The sequence below is a fragment of the Panthera tigris genome, chromosome D4 (assembly GCF_018350195.1).
Source record: "Panthera tigris isolate Pti1 chromosome D4, P.tigris_Pti1_mat1.1, whole genome shotgun sequence".
NCBI lineage: Eukaryota > Metazoa > Chordata > Mammalia > Carnivora > Felidae > Panthera > Panthera tigris.
The window spans coordinates 59,366,199-59,381,791 of NC_056672.1; the positions used below are offsets into that span (position 1 = coordinate 59,366,199).

The 15,593-nt window shown below is 44.4% G+C and overlaps 1 protein-coding gene across 2 annotated transcripts in view; it reads left to right on the forward strand.

Annotated features, from left to right (window-relative positions):
• Window positions 1-15,593, forward strand: part of LOC102966284 (stimulated by retinoic acid gene 6 protein-like) — a 64,516-nt gene that overhangs the window by 17,756 nt on the left and 31,167 nt on the right. For both annotated transcript variants that reach the window (XM_042965008.1, XM_015540740.2), the window contains 3 exons: window positions 8,015-8,090; window positions 9,774-9,874; window positions 12,574-12,704. In XM_042965008.1, the coding sequence (XP_042820942.1) occupies window positions 8,055-8,090; window positions 9,774-9,874; window positions 12,574-12,704 (268 nt within the window). In that variant the 5' untranslated portion in view covers window positions 8,015-8,054. The remainder of the gene's footprint in view (window positions 1-8,014; window positions 8,091-9,773; window positions 9,875-12,573; window positions 12,705-15,593) is intronic.

The following is a 15,593-nucleotide window of genomic DNA, read 5'->3' on the forward strand; positions in this document are numbered from 1 at the left end:
TCAAGGTGCCTACATGAAGTCGCTGAATATGGGTGTGGAAAGAGATAACTCAGTAGCACGCCATAACATAGTTTCCATCACACACATGCAAGAGATGTAAATAACTTCAGGAGCATAGATAATAGTATAATAATTAGAAAGTGATGGGTTTTCAAGGGATACAGGAGTACTGGTGCATAGGGGCACTTGTACCCCAATGTTTATAGCAGCACTCTCAACAATAGCCAAATTATGGAAAGAGCCTAAATGTCCATCAACTGATGAATGGATAAAGAAATTGTGGTTTATATACACAGTGGAGTACTATAGGGCAATGAGAAAGAACGAAATATGGCCCTTTGTAGCAACATGGATGGAACTGGAGAGTGTGATGCTAAGTGAAATACGCCATACAGAGAAAGACAGATACCATATGTTTTCATTCTTATGTGGATCCTGAGAAACTTAACAGAAACCCATGGAGGAGGGGAAGGAAAAAAAAAAAAAAGAGGTTAGAGTGGGAGAGAGCCAAAGCATAAGAGACTCTTAAAAATTGAGAACAAAGTGAGGGTTGATGGGGGGTGGGAGGGAGGGGAGGGTGGGTGATGGGTATTGAGGAGGGCACCTTCTGGGATGAGCAATGGGTGTTGTATGGAAACCAATTTGACAATAAATTTCATATATTGAAAAAAAAAATAAAGACATCACCAAAATAAAAAAAAAGTGATGGGTTTTGAATCTTTGCTACCTTTCTTTTTAGCATAACTTATTTAATTATAAGTTTATATAATTCAGTTTTTAACAATGCTGGTGTTTCACAATGGGCCTGCGAAATTCCTGATAAGGTGATTCAAGCCAGCCTGAGCACACTATTACATCTGCCTGGAACTCTCAGGCAGGATGGCAAGGAGGCTGTGCACCAGGGGATTGATGGGATTCCCAGAGGTGGGTCAGGGTGGCCCAGAAGCGGACAGCCCAACACACAGACTACTGCATTGCTGGAGGTGTCACAAGGATAGGCAGGCACCCACACACACATAAACACATACAACATACATGCACACACACCTCTTCCTCCTTCCCTAATCCTTCTCTGTGCTGAGCACGAAGGTCCTGCAGCTGCCTGCCCACAAGGTGCCTGAACTCACTGAGTTTCACCTGAAATAGTCCTGGGCGTCCTGACTTTTTCTGCTCACTGGCCCTCTCTGGGCTTCAGTTTCCTCAGGGAAGTTCCCTTGGAATGTTTTTTTTTTAATTTTTTTAATGTTTCTTTATTATTGAGAGACAGAGAGAGACAGAGCATGAGCAGGGGAGGGGCCGAGAGAGAGGGAGACACAGAATCTGAGGCGGGCTCCAGGCTCTGAGCTGTCAGCACAGAGCCCAATGTGGGGCTCGAACTCACGAATAGTGAGATCATGACCTGAGCTGAAGTCGGGCACTCAACTGACTGAGCCACCCAGGTGCCCCTGAATGTGTTTTTTTTTTTTTTTTTAATTTAAGTTCAAGTTAGTTAACTTATAGTGTAGTATTGGCTTCAGAAGTAGAATTTAGTGATTCAACACTTACATATAACACCCAGTGCTCATCCCAATAAGTGTCTTCCTTAATGCCCGTCACCCAGTTAGCCCATCCCCCACCCACCTCCCTCCATCAACCCTCAGTTTGTTCCCTGTATTTAAGAGTCTCTTAGGGTTTGCCTGCCTCTCAGCAGACATTCCTGAGCCTCTCCGTGCCAGGCGCTGGGCTGACCTTAGGAATCAGAGATGAGTCTGTGGGGTGTGAAACCTCTCCTGGCTTTAGTTCCTTGTTTTACAAAGGAGATAACACAACCTGCCTCACGAGATTCGTGCAAGGATTAGATAATCTAAAATGGCAGAATTTCTAGGCCATAGTGACACATATTAAAGTAACATCCATCAAAGAAAGCTGTTATCATATGTTTAACTTACTACTATGGAAGGATAATGTTGGGGCCAAAGGAAGCAAAAGGATTGTGGGGCAGAGACCCCCCCCCCCCGCCACAGGCAGGGGATCAGTAGGGGGGTGTTGGAGACAGGAGCTGGGAATTCAGACGACCCGTCATCTAGATGCACCAGCTGTATAGCACACCTCAGATTGGCCATCATAGCATGTTATTAAGTAGTTTTTTAATTAATGAAGGGCACCTGGGTGTCTCAGTTGGTTAAGCATCTGACTTTGGCTCAGGTCATAATCTCGCAGCTCGTGAGTTGGAGCCTCACGTCAGGCTCTCTGCTATCAGCGCAGACAGAGCCTGCTTCGGATTCTCTGTCTTCTTCTCTCTCTGCCCCTCCCCCACTAGCTCGTGCGCACTCTCTCTCTCTCTCTCAAAAATAAACATTTTTCAAAAAGGCATGTTTTAACTAATGAAAGATGTGTAATTTGTACCACCCCAAACCATACACGTTTTCACTTTATGCTGATTTCACACCCTTCTTTACCTCAGAATGGTGTTTTATGGCTTAGGAACTACCTTTAGTCTTTCCCTGATTACAGAGCGACCTGTTCATTCATTCAGCATGTGTTTATTGCCTCTACTTTGTGCCAGGCGCTGTTCTAAGCTCTCCAATAGACGGACACAGCTGTCAAGCCGCATATCTCTGTGTACTGCAATTCAGAAAAAATCATAAAAAGTCAGTCGAATGACCTCAAATGCCACTACCCAGAGATGACCACTCTTCACGACTTGGGATCAAGAAAGAATTTTCTTTCACTTTATGGTATATCATAAACATATTTCCAATGCATCATCCGTGGAAAGCAGATCTTCTGCGTTTGGGGGTTTTGTCTCGGGGCTGCCCTGTAGGTGTTGTCCACCCTTCAGCATTCCTGCCCCACCAGCCCTGGACCCACCAGGAAGCAGCATGAGTAGTAAACACCAGGGAAGGGGCCTCAGTGGCTTTTGAACTTGGGTTGACTGCAGTATGTTTCATATGCTCACTGCAGTGGCTGCTGGAGAGGAAGTGCAGCCCAGGGGTTCCAGACTGTGCAGCTGGGGCCCCTTAGAGGGCAGCACTGTCCACCCTCCTGGAGCTCACCTGTTCCCAGCTGCTGCCCACTCTCCACCCCTGCCAGCAGGACGCAGACCAGGCGGTGAGTCTGCACAGGCAATCACCCATCCAGAGGAGTCTGACGGACCTGTTATACCCACACAGAAATTTCCTTTCTTTAGTAAACGCATTTTTTTCCTTGATTAAATGAAGAAATCAAGTTTAGTCAGATCCCATTTTTGCTTAAAATTATGAAGGTTATAAACACGCATAGTTATGGAAGGAGAAGGGACTTTTATTTACTACTTTATACATTGGTAGACATTTTGCGTGTTTTACAATGAGCGTATATTACATTTCAAACATTATACACACACAAGAGAGAGATTGACAGAGTGAGGGATAGAGAGAGAGAAAGAGAGCAAGAATCTGGGCATTCTAGTACATATCTTTAGGCACCTCTCTGAGTATTTCCCTAGCTTATATTTTTTAGAAGTAGGATTCCTTAATGTGGAATTGCCGTATTTTGAAAGTTCTTCATGTATATGTTGCAAAATTAATCCTCAGAATGTTTATACCAGTTTATACTCTTACTACCAGGAAATGGATACTAACTTGTTTTAATCTTCAGTAATGCTAGGTAGTATTTTCAATAATTCTCAATTTAATAGATAAGACAACACTTTATCTTAATTTCTACTGTTATTACTAGTTGCAATTTTAAGAACTCATCACGCATTTGTATCTCTTCTTTGTTAGTGGCTTACTATTCTTTGGACATTTTTGTTCTTGTGGTGTTTCTCTTCTAGTCTCAATTTTATTTTTTTCTCTTCCTGTAGTTTGTTGGAGGGATTGAATTTTCTTTTTTTCATAGATACTCTTCAGTGTACGTTTTACACTGTATTTGTATTCTTCCGGCAATTCCCTGTGTACTTTTAATATACTTACCTAGAACTGCATTTTTCTTATAAAGCCCAGAAAGAGAAAACAGGTTTCTCCATCATCCTGCTAAACAGGAGAATGTGATCCTACTGTTCTCTCTGCATCCACACCTGGCCTCAGCTCGCCCCTTCCCCCATGGGATTTTACCTCCAAATTGGCATTTCACACATTTTGTTTCACAATAACTACTTACCTAGATATTTAACAAGATATTTTACTCATTTCTGTGTTGGCTGTTGCCTTTAAATCCTTCTTCTTCCTAGACTCCTCTTTCTTTCTTTCTTTTTTAAAGATTAATTAATTTATTAATTTTTTAAACTTACATCCAAGTTAGTTAGCATATGGTGCAACAATGATTTCAGGAGTAGATTCCTTAAGCCCCTTACCCATTTAGTCCATCCCCCTCTCCCACAGCCCCTCTAGCAACCCTCTGTTTGTTCTCTATATTTAAGAGTCTCTTATGTTTTGTCCCCCCCCCGTTTTTGTATTATATTTGCTTCCCTTCCCTTATGTTCATCTGTTTTGTATCTTAAATTCCTCATATGAGTGAGGTCATATGACATTTGTCTTTTTCTGACTGACTAATTTTATTTAGCATAATACCCTCCAGTTCCATCCACATAGTTGCAAACGGTAAGATTCCATTCTTTTTGATTGCTGAGTAATACCCCATTGTATATATGTACCACATCTTTTTTATTCATTCTTCTGTCGATGGACATTTGGGCTCTTTCCATAATTTGGCTATTGTTGATAGTGCTGCTATAAACATTGGGGTGCATGTGTCTCTTCAAAACAGCACACCTGTATCTCTTGGATAAATACCTCATAGTGCAATTGCTGGGTCAAAGGTAGTTCTATTTTTAGTTTTTTGAGGAACTGCCATACTGTTTTCCAGAGTGGCTGTACCAGTTTGCATTCCCACCAGCAATGCAAAAGAGATCCTCTTTCTCCACATCCTCACCAACATCTGTTGTTGCCTGAGTTGTTAGTGTTAGCCATTCTGACAGGTGTGAGGTGGTATCTCATTGTGGTTTTGATCTGTATTTCCCTGATGATGAGTGATGTTGAGCATTTTTTCATGTGTCGGTTGGCCATCTGGATGTCTTCTTTGCAAAAGTGTCTACTCATGTCTTTTGCCCATTTCTTCACTGGATTATTTTTTTTTGGGGTGTTGAGTTTGGTAAGTTCTTTATAGATTTTGGATACTAGCCATTTATCTTATATGTCATTTGCAAATATCTTCTCCCATTCTGTCAGTTGCCTTTTAGTTTTGCTGATTGTTTTCTTTGCTGTGCAGAAGCTTTTTATTTTGATGAGGTCCCAGTAGTTCATTTTGCTTTTTTTTCCCTTGCCTCCAGAGACGTGTTGAGTAAGAAGTTGCTTTGGCCGAGGTCAAAGAGGTTTTTTGCCTGCTTTCTCTTTGAGGATTTTGATGGCTTCCTGTCTTACATTGAGGTCTTTCATCCATTTTGAGTTTATTTTTGTGTATGGTGTAAGAAAGTGGTTCAGATTCATTCTTATGCATGTCGCTGTCCAGTTTTTCCAGCACCATTTGCTGAAGAGACTGTCTTTGATCCATTGGATATTCTTTCCTGCTTTGTTAAAGATTAGTTGGCCATACGTTTGTGGGTCCATTCTGGGATCTCTATTCTGTTCCATTGATCTGAGCGTCTCTTTTTGTGCCAGTACCACTGTTTTGATGATTACAGCTTTGTAATACATCTTGAAGTCTGGGATTGTGATGTCTCCAGCTTCGGTTGTAGAGTCCTCTTTCTTATTTGAGAATTTCCTCCATTGTTTTTTTCCAGGGAAGGTCTTTTGAGTCCTTGTGTGTCTAAGAATGTTAACTATGTGTAAAGATATATATTTATTTAAATGTATATTTACTTAGAATCCTGTGCTCAGGGATTTTTTTTTTTTTTTGCCTGCTATTGCTTTTTGCACCCCTCTATTTCCTCCTAGATTTATGCTTCTTTTTAAAATTTTTTTAAATTTTAATTAATTTTGAGAGAGAGAGAGAGCACAAGTGGGAGAGAGGGGCAAAGGGAGAGAGAGAGAGAGAGAGAGAGAGAGAGAGAGAGAGAGAGAGAGAATCTCAAGCAGGCTCCACACTCAATGCAGAGCCCAATACAGGGCTCAATCCCATGATATTGGAATCATGACCTGAGCCGAAATCAAGGGTCCCATCTTAACCAACTGAGCCACCCAGGCGCTCCTAGATTTATGCTTCTACAGGATTTCCTGTAGCAATGACCTCAGAGAGGTTCCATATTAACTTCATCTCCTCAGGAATAAGTTCCTCTTTCTTGAATTTTTGACTCCCTTTTGTGGTGTTATCTTTCCTCAAATGTTTGATGGCTCTTGATTGTGTGCTCATCTTTGTGACTGAGCTGGCCACTGGGGTACCCGCTTTGTGGAGGGTGGCTAGTCCTAAGGCTGCTGTCAGGGCAGTGGGATGGAGGTGGTACCGCTAGGTGGGGTGCCTCAGGGGCTGTCTGGAAGCTGAAGCTTCTGGTCCCTTGCAGGACCATCTGTGATCCAGAGCACTGCCCCCCCACCTCTGACCCATATACACTACTCTTGGGGACAACACCCATTGCCTCTGACTGGTCAGCAGGGGTGGGAAGACAGTTGGGTCTCTGTGAGACCCCAGTTCATCATTCCGTGGGCTGCTGACAACCCTGTCCTGTTACACTGTGAGTGTAGAACCTTTCGATGTGTGGCCCCACAGTTTGTGGCCTCATTGACTCACTCTTTTTCTCTTTGTTTTAGTCCCAGTTGCTCTCCATCATTCGGGGTCTTCCCATAGTTTCTGTGCCCCCAATAGATACCCTTCTTGCTTTCAAAATCTCTGTTTTCTTTCTTTTTTTTAAAAAAAAATAACATCTTGGGGCACCTGGGTGGCCCAGTCATTTGGGCTTCTGACTATCGATTTCAGCTGAGATCATGATCTCACGGTTCATGGGTTCGAGCCCCGCATCAGGCTCTGTGCTGGCAGTATGGAGCCTGCTTGGGATTCTCTCTCTCCCTCTCTCTCTGCCTCTCCCCACTCATGTGTTTTCTCTCTCTCTTTCAAAATAAATAAACTTTAAAAAATAAAAAATAACATCTTTATCATTTTGAGGGTTTCATATAGGATGGGGAGACTGATGCATGTTCTCAGTGTACCTTCCTAAAAGCAGAAGTGTGAGCTTTACAGCTTTATCACATTTCTGATGGCCTGAGTTCCTGCACCTTCTCCACCGCTTCTAGGGTCTTTCAGACTTATGGTTAGACATAACTGGGGAATACTGGGGCTTTAAAAGAACTCCGGCGTGGGGGTGTGCCCTGCTCATGGGTTCCCCAGAGGAGTGGTCTTCCCTGAGACTTCTGAGGGAAAGGCAGGAGCTGGCAGGGGAATGGGGCCTGGGAGATGGCCGACGTGCTGCAGGGGTGGGAGACAGAGTCAGCACAGGTCTGCGGGTCCCGGTGAGCAAGCACGTAGACAGGGTGTATTGGAGTCCGAGCAGCAAGAACAGAGTTTACTAGGCACTGAGTCAATGTTCTTCTCAAATTGATACTGGTTGCATAGTACATGATCATGTGATTGATCAAAGTACTTCTGAATAAAATAGAAGTCTTTTTGTTTCTGGCACCTGGGTGGCTCAGTCAGTTGAGTGTCCAACTTTGAAGCCTGCTTCGGATTCTATGTCTCCCTCTCTCTCTGCCCCTCCCCCACTTGTTGTCTCCTCTCTCTCTCTCTCTCAACAATAAATAAAAATTAAAAATAAAATAACAAATACAAAGATCAGATGATTGGGGTGCCTGGGTGAGTCAAGCATCTGACTCTTGATTTCAGCTCAGGTTGTGATCCCAGGGTTGTGAGATTGAGCCCTATGTCGGGATTCTCTCTTTCCTCTCTGTCTGGCCCTCCCCCTTCTCTCTCCACCTCTCTCTCTGTCTCTCTCTCTCTTTCAAAAAACAAGATAAGATGATCTTAGTGGTGAATAAGCTGAACCCCTGACAGTGATGCTCAGTGCTGATGGGTCAATGCCTGCAGCAGTGACTGATGATGTGAATGTGTTTTTTTGGCTGTTTTTCAGAACCAGGCAGCTAAATGGCACCTGTGTCAGCTCAGTGGACATGGAGCTCTTCCTCCATTACTCCCTCATCCCATCAGTAAGTAAAGGCAGAGGAGAGCAAGGAGCAGAGAGGAGGGGAATTGGGTCCCTCCCATACACAGACTCCCCAAAGGGCCTGAATAGGTCAGCAGAGAGACATCAATTGAATTTCTTTGACTTGCTTTCTTATATTATGCACCAAAAAACAGGCAGAGGAAGGCTTTTAACGGCTGAAGAGTCAAGGACACTGGTTTTTTAGGGATTCAAAAAAGGCTCTTCTAAGGAAGCAATAACAGCTGAGGTCTGTTGGAAGATGTAGTCAAGAGCCTTTCAAGCAGAGAGGAGAGCATGTGCAAAGGCCCTGTGGAGGAGGGGAACGGAGAGTGTGAGGAGCCGAGAGGGCTGGCGTGGCTGGAGTGGAGAGCTGAGGTAGAGTTTTCTGGGAGGTGAGTGGGCCTGGGCCAGGTGGAGCCCTTTGGGGCTCTGTGTGAAGGAGTGGTGTCTGCATTCTAAGTGCAGTGGGAAGTAACTGGAGTTTTCCAGCGTGGAGCTTATGTGATCAGTATTCTGTTTTGAAATGATCACTCTTGTTGCATTGTGGGGATCAAGGTGGAGGTGGGCCAGAGAGGAGATGGTTCAGTTTTTAGCTCATCCTGGATGGGTGGTGGTCAGCTCAAGATGTTTGGGAGTAAGACAGTAGGACTAGCTAATGCATTGGATAGAGTAGTTAGGGAGAGGAGGGGTTGAGGACAACGTGGGTTTCTAACTTGCATGGCCAGAAGGAAGACGGTGTCTGTCATTCACTAGTTAAGGAGAACCAGAAGAGATCTGGGTTTGGGGTGGATGAAGACAGGGCAGGGAGGCAAATCGTGAGTTCCATTTAAGACATACTGAATTTAAGAAGTGCCAACTCTGTAGTTAAATGAATAGTTGGGGAGCTCATGGACAAGGTCTGGGCTGAAGAGTCAAGCTGAGTCTTGTGGGCATTGGCAGCCATTGAAAGCATGGACATGGGTGAGAGGATCTGCTAATAAGAGGAGTGATCCTTGGACTGAATGATGAGGAAATCCCGACTTTAGTGGTGGAATAAAGAATAATCCAGCAGAGGAGACTGAGAGGTAATGGAGAAAACCCAGAAAAGCACTGTTGATGGAAGCCTAGGGAACAGGGTGTTTCTCAGAGGAGGAAGTGGTCAACACTGGAATGCGGCTGAGAGATCAAGCCAGATTTGGGCTTGAAGTTTCCAGTGGATTCATGGTAGTTTTCGACTTTGGCCATAGCTCTTTCCATGGATGGGAAGGAGAAGCCAGGTTAGGGGGTTGAAGAGCAATGAGAGGTGAGGAAATAGAGGCAGCAAGTGTAGACAGTTCTCAGGAAGTTTCTAGTAAAAGGAAGAGAAAAAGGGCATCAAGTGCCTGAGAATATGATTGAATTCTCAAAAAGCAAAAAGGAAAGAAGGATTCGCAGTGTGACAGTTATCTCCTTTTCACAGGTGAGGAAACTGAGGCTTGGAGAAGCTGGGTCTCTCTTCTAGTCAATATGTGAGAGAGACTAAATTTGAACCTGTTCAGGGCAACACAGAGGAAAGCTCAGTACAAAGCATTCTGGAAGCTCAAGGGCGTGTGCAGCTAGCTCCCTGACTCTGGGCTCTGAGGAGCCACAGACACTCTGAGCCCTCTGCTCACCCACACATCCTCCTTCAGGGAGGGCCCATTGACGTTCTCATCTTCTCTTCCTGTAGCTTTTCATCATTTTGGTCTTGTCCTTTCTCCAAAGACGAGAGCACCGTAAGCAGAGAGATGATACTTCTCACCTCCTGGGGAACCGCTTTGGAATCATCATGTGAGTTGAGCTAAGGCTGATCTCTACAGCTTGGGGCACCCTGTATTTTGGGCCAACACCCATTATAAGGCCAGGATAACACCCCATTACCTCCCCAGCCTTGCCTCATCTCCACCGCTCCTTCCCCTCCCTGCCTCACCCCAACCAAGCTCTGGGGGTTCAGAATTGACATCCAAGCCATTGCAGCCTCAGCACCCACGGCTGCCCAGATATGATTAAAACGTCTCAAGGAGGTTCAGCTCACTATGGAAAAGGCCTTCCCAAAGTAAGCACTATGGCTGCCTCAGGAAGCAGGAGGAAGAGAGTTCTCGGTTGGCCACAGGCAGCAGCAAACGTTCGTGCTGGCATGGCACCAGGAGGTCCCGCTGGACCAGGTGCCTTCAGGGCCGGTTTCTGGCTCTGCCATTCTGAGTCTCTGCACCCCTTCTCACATTTTTTATTAAGCTCTAATTGCTCGTATCTATGCCCCCTCACTTTCAATGATTGATGATAATCATGATCATAACGCATATAGCAGTTATCACATGGTGACTGTGACCCAGGCACTGGACCATTTGCTTTGCCTGCATTACTTGGATGAACACTCTTGCCAGCGTAGCATGCTGGAGGTTGTTATCCTCATGTAATGGATGAACAAACTCAGGCCCAGAGAGGTTGAGTGACGTGCCCAAGTCCACACAGCTAATAGGTGACAAGAGCTTTAACTGAGGTCTGGTTCCTATTTACTCTCATTTCCCCTGCACAATAGCCTAAGCAGGCTCATGTGTGTAAACCTGTTCAAGTCTCAGCCTTGGGCTCTGGAGAAGGGAGAGGAAACCACGGTGTCAGGACCAAGACTAGCGGTGACCTAGGGCTTCAGGGTGACAAATCCACCTGCAATGTCCAGGGACCGCCTGTACCAGTTCTGAGTAGCAGACTTATCCTGGATATCACCTGTTGGAGGGGTCAGCCTCTCCCAAACTGCCAGGTCTGAGCCACACTGGTTGGGACACAGAGGCAGACTCTGCCCTGGGCATTTGACTTGCAGGGCCTGGTGCAGGGCTTCTTAAGAAGTGGGAGTTCTGTATGGGTCATGTCAAACTGCTTTGAATTCAGTTGACAATGGCACCACTCGCTTGCTCCCTGGCCACCTTCCCATCAAAACCCCTGCTTTTCTGAGTAGTTCCAGCCCACCCCCCTCACTCATTAAAAACCCCTCACATGTGTGTGGCATACCACCGTTTGTCAAGCAGCCCTTCATTTGCCGCCCATGGTGTCTCTGTGACATGAGCAGAGCGGGGCTTGCCATCTGTTTAAAGATATGTAAACAGTCTCACTTATTTCTGAGGCTCTACAGGGAGGACTGATTGAATGCAGGTCACTTCAACAAAATGGGTGTCCACGAACATGCAGTGAGCACCTACTCTTTTCAAGGCTCTGTGCTAGGTCCCCACCCCTTGAAGCTGGTAGTTTCCTAGACAAGCAACAATGCAGAGGGGCATGCTAAAACACGGACATGCCCACTTAGTGCTTGGGGGACACAGCAAGGCAGGAGCTAGGTGGGCCTGCTGGCAGTGGTCAGAGTAATGGCAGGGGCGGGGACTTCCTGGAAGAGGTGCTCCTTGAGCTGAGCCTTGAAAGTGAAGATGAGCAAGACTAAGGGGGTATGAGGTGAGATCCAGATCCTGCCTCCAGATCCCTACCTCCACGTGTAGTTCCCCAGTGCCATCCTGAGTTTTCATCAAAGCCACATCAGATGGCATTTCAATGGGAAAGTATTCTCTTCTTTCCAAATGTGATTGCTTACTTTGATGTAGACAAAGTATTTTGGTCAGAAGAAGAAACAGCTATCCTGTAAAGTTTGTTTATGTAAAAGGAAAAGAAAGGATTTTTGTAAAGTTACAGAGATTTCACAGAAACTGGCAAGGCCGGCCTCATGGTAACTGGAACTTTGAGATGGGCATCTCTGGGAGACTGATTTTATTTGTGCCTCCTTGTGTCACAGGAGCCCCTCAGCACCACTTTACTATTGTCCTCTCTGCTGTCTGACTTTATAATATGACTTAGGATTTCTGCTTCCCTAAAATCTCCACTTGCCTCTAGCGCTGACTCTGATTCCAACTTGCCATGATTTTCCAGAACAGAATTTTAACAGCTGACTGGCTCATGTCCTCAGGGTGTGAAACCCTTATACGAGACCGGGCGTCTGATTGGCCCATCCAAAGTCAGGTGGTCACCCCTGGTCCAATCAGCTGTGGCCAGGAAGGGACACTTGGGTGGAACCAGCACAGCCAATGAGTCCCAGACCTTCCCAGGGATATTGGAACTCTCACAGGGGCCGGGTATGGGGCAGGCTCCCCAAGCCTGTCTAGGACATACTCCTCATTTTGATCTCTCGAGACATACTGCTTGTGTCTCTCATAAATGAAACCCATCCCATTTTTTTTGTTGTCATGGCTATTGGTGTCCTTGCTTGTGTCCCCCTCCCCACACCCTTTCCCCTAAGTCTCCTCAAGGGCAAAGATTTTTTGTCTTCCTCACCTCAGTACCCTGAATCCATGCCTACCCCTAGAATTGGCACCGAGGGCCTCAGACAATGTCAGCTGAAGTGAACAATTTGCTACCCGATAATCCCGCCTCAGGGTGGGGTTGCTATTTTGGAGGCTGTTGGTGGGAATGAGCCACTCTCTGGCCTCACAAGCTATTTCTCTTGTTCACAGACCTCTGGACTTTGTGGGCACCTTTAGTAACCGATGGTCTTATGGAATCGCCTTTGGGGCCACAGCCAATAAAGTCATGTTCTTGTTCTCAGAAGGGTACCAGCCCTTACATATCCCTCAGTGGGCACAAGGTAAGGGCTGCCTCATACCTGCTGGGAATTTTGTCATGGCAAGTCTTGCTCTCAGAGACTGCCTGGCCGGGGTTCCCTGGGATCAGGAAATAAACTTTGTGAGCAGTCAGTGTTCCCCACCTGTTACTTGCCCCAGGAAAATGCCTAGCCCACCAGGTCTCAAAGCTTATTTATGGGGCTTTCCCCCAGTGAGATTCAGAGCTCCTTTAGACTTAGAACAAAGGCTCAGAAAGTAGGTTCACCATCACCTACCCCAAAAATCTCTCCTAAGTCTTAGCCATTGCTGCCTTCTTGGTATCAACAAGCCCTAGGATTCCTCCTCGCAGAACAATGCTTACTTCTTTGTCCCTTGGCCTGAGGTCTCGTCATTCCCCATGACTCATGTTCTCCCTGAAGGATCAACTCTAATTTACAGATTCAGCCATCCTAATACAATGACTCCAAACCTCTCTGTCCAGCCCGGCTCTCTCTCAGGGCATCCAGAGCTATATGATCAAATACCTACCAATGCCTCATTAGTCTTTAGGGAAATGCAAATTAAAACTGAAATGATATACCACCACATACCTCTTTAATGTATACAATTTGATAAATTTTGACAAATGTTTATATCCATGAAATCATTACCACAATCAAGATAAGGAGCCCCTTAAGTCTCCTTGTCCCCTTTTGTAATCTCTCCTTCCCACTACCCTCACTACCCTCATCACTGATCTTTTTCCAGAATTTTATATAAATGGGATCATACAGAATGTACGTGTGTGTGTGTGTGTGTGTGTGTGTGTACGGGTATGACCTTCTTTCACACAGCGTAGTTATTTTGAGATTCATACATATTTAACGTGTGCCAGAAATTCATTCTTTTTTGCTTCTGTGTGGCACTCCACTATATGGAGAAATCAGAATTTGTGTAGCATTCATCTCTTGATGGACATTTGATTTATTTGCAGATTTTGGCTACTGCAAATAAAGCTGCTATGAACATTTGTGTACAAATCTTTGTGTGTAGCTGTGCTTCCATTTTTCCTGGGTAAGTGCCTATGAGTGGAATGGCTGGATCGTACACATCATGTAGTAGATCATACTTAAAAAAATTTTTTTTAATGTTTATTTATATTTTGAGAGAGAGACAGAGACAGACCACGAGCGGGGGAAGGGCAGAGAGAGAGGGAGACACAGAACCCAAAGCAGGCTCCAGGCTCTGAGCTGTCAGCACAGAGCCCGATGCGGGGCTCAAACTCAGAACTGTGAGATCACGACCTGAGTGGAAGTTGGACGCTTAACCGACTAAGCCACCCAGGTGCCCCCTAGATCATACTTTTTAAAGAAATTGTCAAACTGTTTTCCAAAGTAATGGTTCCATTTTAGATTACCACCATCACTTATGTGAGACTTCCCGTTTTTCTCTCTCCTTAGCAACACGTGGTCAGTCTTTTTATTTTTTACTTACATTTTTGTTGTTGTCAGTCTCTCTAACATTTTTTTAAATTTGAGTAGAGTTAACATGCAATGTTAAATTAGCTTGAGGTGTTCAAGACAGTGATTCAACATCTCTCTGTTATGCTCTGCTCACCGCAAATGTGGAGGTGTAATTTGTCACTGTACAACACTATTATAATATCACTGACTATATTCCCTATGCTGTGCCTTTTTGTTCCTATGACTTATTCATTCCCATACTGACAGCCTGGAAGTCCCTTTTACCCATTTTGTCCATCCCTCCACCCCACCCCCCTCTGGCAGCCATCAGTTTGTTCTCTGTAAATATAGGTCTGATGCTGTTTGTTGAAGAAATAATACATGTTGGTGAGGATGTAGAGAAAAAAGGACTCTCATTCACTGTTGATAGGAATGCAAACTGGTATAGCTACTGTGGAAAATGGTATAGAGGTTCCTAAAAAATTAAAAATAGAACTACCATATGACCCAGTAATCCCATTACTAGGTATTTACCCAAAGAAAATGAAAATATTGGGGCACCTGGATTGGTGAGTTGAGCATCTGACTCTTGATTTTGGCTCAGGTTGTGATCCCAGAGTTGTGATATCAAGCCCTGCCATCAGGCTCTGCACGGAGCATGGAGCCTGCTTGAGATTCTCTCTCACCCCCCTCAGAACCTCTTCCCTGCTCACACTTTCTCTCTCTAAAATAAAACAAAAAATCTAAACACTAATTTGAAAAACTGTAAGCACTCTATGTTTATTGCAATATTATTTACAGTAGCCAAAAATATAAGCAACCTAAGTGTCCATTGATAGAGGAATGGATAAAGAAGATGTTATACACACACACACACACACACACACACACACACACACAATGGAATATTACTCAGCCATAAAAAGAATGAAATCTTGCCATTTGCAACAACATGGATGGATCTAGAGGGTATTTATTCTAAGTGAAATAGGTCAGAGGAAAACAAACACCATATCATTTCACCCATATGTAGAATCTAAATACCAAATGAGTAGACAAAGTCTTTTTAATCTTAGCCATTTTAAGAGGTATGTAGTGATTTATCGTGGTTTTAATTTGCATTTTCATGACTGGTAATGCTGATCATATTTTGATGTGCTTTTTGCTATCCCTATAGCTCTTTGGTGACATGTCCAAATCACTTTCCTTATTTATAAAAATTAGGTTTTTTATTTTCTTCTGAGTTTTGATAGTTCTTTAATCTGTACACGAGTCCTTTATCGGACGTGAGAATTGCATTTGCTCCTAGTGTGTAGCTTGTTTTTTCATTCTACCAAAAATTTCTTTTGAAAAGTTGCCTTAAAATTTTGATGAAATCTAATTTATTCATTTTATTTTATGGCTCATGCTTATGGTGTCATAGAAGAAATCTTTGCCTAATACAAGATCACTTAGATTTTCTCCTATGTT